The sequence below is a fragment of the Hibiscus syriacus genome, unplaced genomic scaffold, assembly GCF_006381635.1.
Source record: "Hibiscus syriacus cultivar Baekdansim isolate YM2019G1 unplaced genomic scaffold, ASM638163v2 tig00112069_pilon, whole genome shotgun sequence".
Classification (NCBI taxonomy): Eukaryota; Viridiplantae; Streptophyta; class Magnoliopsida; order Malvales; family Malvaceae; genus Hibiscus; species Hibiscus syriacus.
In genome coordinates this window covers 345,315-350,652 of record NW_024063247.1, presented here as the reverse complement: position 1 = coordinate 350,652, position 5,338 = coordinate 345,315, and the positions used below count along the sequence as shown (strand labels likewise).

The 5,338-nt window shown below is 34.7% G+C and overlaps 2 protein-coding genes across 2 annotated transcripts; one reads left to right on the top strand and one right to left on the bottom strand.

Moving 5' to 3' along the window:
* Positions 1–780: 780 nt before the first annotated feature.
* Positions 781–1,551, top strand: LOC120174355. The gene is made up of 2 exons (XM_039181240.1): positions 781–872; positions 965–1,551. The coding sequence occupies exons 1-2, from the start codon at positions 813–815 to the stop codon at positions 1,229–1,231; spliced, it is 327 nt and encodes a 108-aa protein (XP_039037171.1). The 5' UTR covers positions 781–812; the 3' UTR covers positions 1,232–1,551.
* A 238-nt stretch (positions 1,552–1,789) lies between these two features.
* On the bottom strand, positions 1,790–4,485 carry LOC120174358 (peptidyl-tRNA hydrolase ICT1, mitochondrial-like). The gene is made up of 7 exons (XM_039181241.1): positions 4,091–4,485; positions 3,408–3,467; positions 3,223–3,305; positions 2,577–2,641; positions 2,459–2,492; positions 2,170–2,240; positions 1,790–2,094 (listed from the first exon to the last, which is right to left on the bottom strand). The coding sequence occupies exons 1-7, from the start codon at positions 4,377–4,379 to the stop codon at positions 2,004–2,006; spliced, it is 693 nt and encodes a 230-aa protein (XP_039037172.1). The 5' UTR covers positions 4,380–4,485; the 3' UTR covers positions 1,790–2,003.
* Between the last annotated feature and the right edge of the window lie 853 nt (positions 4,486–5,338).

The window sequence follows — 5,338 nt, the reverse complement described above, 5'->3', positions numbered from 1 at the left end:
TATTTCAACTCACTTGTTCTTTTTCTCTCCACTGAACAACCATTTACGACTCTCCACCCAAATCAAAAGGAATGAACTATCAAAAACTACTGCAACCTCATATCTCAATTTATATATATATATATTTTTATATGTTTATAAATAGATGATACAGCCAAAAGAGGGAAAGAAAACCTACCAACTATTACCAAATTAAGAAAATATTATTGCTTATAGTGTGCGGCTGGGATGTGTATATATAGAAAACGACATTAATATAAGCGAGTTTTACATATATAAAAATATCCAAATTTCGGCAGATTCAGTCAGAGAAATGAAACAAGAAACAAGAAGCATTCAAGATTGCACATATAAAACATTAAATAAACGTTTAAAACAATAATGAGTTGATTTAACACTAATTAAGCCATTGGTAACAGCCTAGCATTAGCTTTAAACTTTGAATAATTTCCCAAAGTAGGCTAAACCGCGTAGATGCTTCCATTCTCTCTCATTGACTAATTATTTATCAAACAAACTTACCAAAATACAAGTCGTAGCACCGAGTCATTATGCTTTGAAATTGCCGTGGATCACCAGGGATAGTGACAATTGAAAAGATTACGAAAAACCAGGTTCTTTCATGTCAGTCGTAGAGGCAACTACTTCGATCAATCCTAATCTCACCACACGTTTGATTTGTCTTTGTTTGGATACATCAATGGGCATCTTTGTTTTGTCTCCATTATAAAACCCAACACCCAGCTTCCTTTTCATTTTAAGATTGTCCTGCAACAAGATCACAACTTGAAACTTGAAAGTCACTGAGAAAAATGAAGCTAGTTTGGTCACCTGAGACAGCATCCAAGGCTTATATTGATACTGTTAAACTTGTAAGCATTAAATAAGCAAGCCTTCTGATATTCTCTGATGTCTGTTTATTGTTCCATTCGATTGATCTGTTCCCTTTCTGTTTTGTTTGCAGTGTGAACTTTATCATGATTCTGGTGTAGCAGAGCTTGTTTCAGCCATGGCAGCAGGCTGGAACCTGAGATTCATTGTGGAGACGTGGTCACACGGTGGAGCTACCGCAACGAGCATTGGCCTGGTGGTTGCTAGCAGCCATACGGATGGAGGACATGTATGTATAGTCCCTGATGAAAGATCGAGGCTAGAATACATTCGGAACCTGGAAGTGGCCGGCATGTCACCGGAAGTAACTGTTGGACAACCGGAGGCTTTAATGAGATGATTAAACGGAATAGATTTCATGGTGGTGGATAGCCAGCGAGACGACTTTTCCAGGGTATTTCAGCTAGGAAAACTGAGCAACAATGGAGCAGTTATGGTATGCAAGAATGCTAATTCCAGTAGAGATTTGAATTTCAGTTGGAGAAGTGTCACAGATGATGGATCATGTCGGTTCATATATTCCTTGTTTCTTCCCGTAGGGGAAGGATTGGATATCGCTGTAGCAGCCAGTGGTGGAAATTCCAGTAAAAGGCGGTGGATCAGGCATATTGATTAACAATCGGGGGCATATTGATCAACAATCGGGGGAAGAATATGCAAGTAGATAGTAGATGCATCTCCAACTACTCTAGAATTTTTTTGTTCTCGACTCTTGACATGTTCATAAATGTTCAAGCTTATAATATTCAAATCACTTTTTTTGAATCAATTATTAAGGGTCTCAAGGAGATTTTCCCCCCATATTTTCTACTTTCTGCAATCTATTTCTCATCTTTCTTTCCTATAGGCAAAGAAGCAATTATGTACATGACAATTGATTATTTGCTAAAAGACCCTATAACAGTAAATCTTCGAAATATCATTAGCTATGACAAACATAAACATGAAGTCAAGTGTGTAATATCTTACACAAATGATGAGCCTCAACAACCTATAGTATTACACTGACAAGACGTAGTAGTTCTTTTCCCCAACCATGAATCTCTGTTTCTCCACTGAGATTTGATCATCTTCCAACTCTTTATAAACATTACCAGTCATGATTCCATGATTTAGTCCCAACTGTCCCGACTTCTTCTAAACGCTTTCTTGTCGGAAAGGACTTTCTTGCTTTTGAGGCGTTTTTGCTCCCCGATTGCAGCTCTGCAACAAGCATCGAAACACAAATAAATTGCAATCCCGATCGAATTGCCACTAGTAAATGTGATGAAGACTTACATCTTTGCGATTTTCTTCTTTTGCTCTTCTGATGGGGGTGGTGGCACATAGGCTGCAGCATCAATGATTGCCTGTTTGGTTCAAGCAAAAACGGCAAGAACATGATACAGTCAATCACAATGTTCAGAAATCAAAAGATCAACAGCAAATCATAGAATTGCAAAAGTATGACACTAAAGCAAATGAGATATGTTCAACTGCATCTTCAATGGATAACAACCAAAAACTAGGCACGGCAGTCTGCTAATGGCAGAAAATTATAATTGCTAAAAAGAGACTGTTTCAGCACCTGTAGTTTTGCCAGAGCATCATCAATGTTTCCCCTGAACAAAATATAACTCAAATGAATACATATTTAATGAATGAAAAGAAAACTGTACAACAAGAAACAAGGGAGAAAAACAAACTTCTGTGTCCTAGTTTTTGTTGACGATACCACAATTTCTCCATCCTTGTTTATCCTGTTTTTTTCCTGTTCATAGTGATTTGAGGTCATTGAGAGATGAGAATTCCTCGACAAAACCAGAAGTAGGGAAATCTAAACAGCAAGCAAATGTGTATTATGGGGTTAGTACAAACATGTCGAATTTATGTGACTTTGGTTAGAGCTCCCTAGTTGAAGACTCTGATTCATAGTAGTAAGATCAGGGTCATCTCTCATATCCGAAGAGCATTTTCAGTACTCAAATTTGAGCACTTTCATCCATGTTGAAGATGTGTTTAGCTCATCTCCACTCATTCAATTAAGCATACACTCAAGTTCAAAAGAAATTGTTAGAGAATCAAGTTTATCTGATTTCATCCATATTCAGCCTGATCATTTTCTTGCCAAATATAAGGCCTCCAATCATATCAAGTCACTCCCTTTCTTTCCAAATTACTACCATATAGAAGCTACATTGCTCGTTGATACTAGCATTACTGCACAAACAATAACAGGGCTGTAAAATAATCAATGCACAACCAATCAGTACGACCACCATGAAGACACTTCAGTTTTTATCTTGATGGAAAATGAGTAATCTTTAAAACAATAGAAGACAACGAACAAACCAGTTGCATAATCCGTTCTCTGATCCTATCACTTAGCCAATATGCTTGTTTTACATTGAACCGCATGTCCACCTTGGTGTTAACTGAACATTCAAGCAGCAAAAGTAATCCACTATAAATCTTGCAGAGTATTGATTAAGGGAATATAATGAAATGGACTCCGAAACATAAAGAAGATACAATACCCTTGTTTACATTTTGACCTCCAGGGCCACCACTCCTTGCAAAACTCACGGAAACATGATCTGTGAAGAGTTATTCAAGTGTAATTCAGCATATAAAATCGGCACAATGGTTAAAAAAGGGTAAATTGCCTATTTAGTCACCCAACTACCACTTTAGTTCTGTTTTGGTTAATCAAATATTTTTCTGAAAATCATACTTAAAAGTTCTATTTTGGTTACACGTTATTGAAAATAATTATAGTTGAATGACCAAAATGGAACTAAAGTGATAATTATTTAATTAAATAAGTAATTTACCCTAAAAATAATGATTTTTAGAAGAGTAAACTCATATTAAATACCTAAAGTATTAGTTTTGTTCCATTTTGATAGCCAAATTTTATATTTTATTTCAAAACCATATGTTTAATTTATGTTTCAATTTTGTATTTGATGTTAAAAAACTAACAGAACAGGTCAATATCACTGTAAATTTTTTAAGAACAACAAACCAAAATGAAAAGAAATAATAACTCTGATACTAAAACAAAATAAAAAATAATAATTTAGATACTACAGGTATAGTTTACCCCTTTTAGAACTACCGGAGGTTAGCGAGAAGAAATTGATTAGAATAGTAAAATTGGTGTGGCCCCCGGACATTTTAAGAGTGAAAAAAGAAATTTTATTAAATTGGTTATTACCCAGAGTGATTTGAGGAGTGGGTTCATTGCCGTCGGCACTGGCTCGTTCTTCCGCTTCCTGAAGGAGCTGTTGGAATTGAGAAAGGCGAGCGGAGACTTTTCTGTCGGCGTCGGAATCGGCGCAACGGATACGGGTGAAACTGATTCCACGATTGGGTGTAAGTCGGACGGTGGCGTTCCAGGGGGAAGGAAGAAGAGGACGAGCAGAAGATGAGAAGGAAATGGAAGATAGTAGAGGATGGTGGAGAAGTTTGGTAATCATATTTGCACTTGTCCTAGTAACTGCCATTTCCAACTCTATAAATTGAAATCCAAAATTAAAGTTGAAAGAGAATAGTGGTAAAGCTTTTTTCTTTTTCAAAAAAAAAGGAAATAGGGAATTTGGGTTTTGGAGTATTGAGTGAAATCGGTGACTGGCTTAGGTTATCTCTTATTTTATGAGTTTTATTTTACATGGCACGTGGCACAATGTCTTTTGATGTATTATCCGATCTCCCGAAAAGCTGCATGGAATGAAAAAAAAACTGGTATTCTATGAATTTTGATTTGACTTAATAAAAAATATAAATATATTTTTTTAAATAATGTTCGAGAAGAATTTTAGAAAACGGAGAATTAGATTTGTAATGAGTTCCGGTTTAAGATCAAAACTTCTCGGTCCGAACTCAACAGTCAATTATAAAAATACCCTTATATATAATTAAGTAAATTATAAATTTTATCATTAAAATTTTTTCACTCTTATTTATCCATTAAAAATTAAAATAAAATAATTTACTTTTAAAATTTTTAATTTATTTTTATTTTGATTATTCGAGTATTAAATAAATTATAAAAAAAAGTGACATGAAAGCTATGTATGCAAATGTGGGCTGAGTTTTGCTGATATGACATTCACATGTCGTCCATGTCATTTTATCTTTTTTCGATTTTATCTTCTTTCTTTAAAGTTAAAAGTTTTACAATTTCATTCATATCTCACGTTCGTGTTAAAATTATCATTCTTTTGTCTTTTTTTATACTCAAGAATTGGCGAACTCCTTTCATCGTCTCTACCACTCTATCAATTTAAATTTTACCTAAATCATTTTAAAACTTATAAAATTCAACCCCAATTTTTTTTATTAAAATCCTAGATCACTCTAATCTATTATACCCACCATCTGATTAATATAAAACTAAGATATATAACTCGCTTCCTCCTTCTCCATCCACAATTATTGAGATTTAAAAGAAGATGTTTCACCA

Coding starts and splice junctions, on each gene's coding strand:
- LOC120174358 (XM_039181241.1), bottom strand. CDS start 4,379: ATGGCAGTTACTAGGACAAGTGCAAATATGATTACCAAACTTCTCCAC. Junction 3,306..3,407: donor AGGTCAAAATGTAAACAAGG/GTATTGTATCTT, acceptor TTGAATGTTCAG/TTAACACCAAGGTGGACATG. Junction 2,642..3,222: donor GAGAACGGATTATGCAACTG/GTTTGTTCGTTG, acceptor CACTATGAACAG/GAAAAAAACAGGATAAACAA.
- LOC120174355 (XM_039181240.1), top strand. CDS start 813: ATGAAGCTAGTTTGGTCACCTGAGACAGCATCCAAGGCTTATATTGAT. Junction 873..964: donor ATATTGATACTGTTAAACTT/GTAAGCATTAAA, acceptor TTTTGTTTGCAG/TGTGAACTTTATCATGATTC.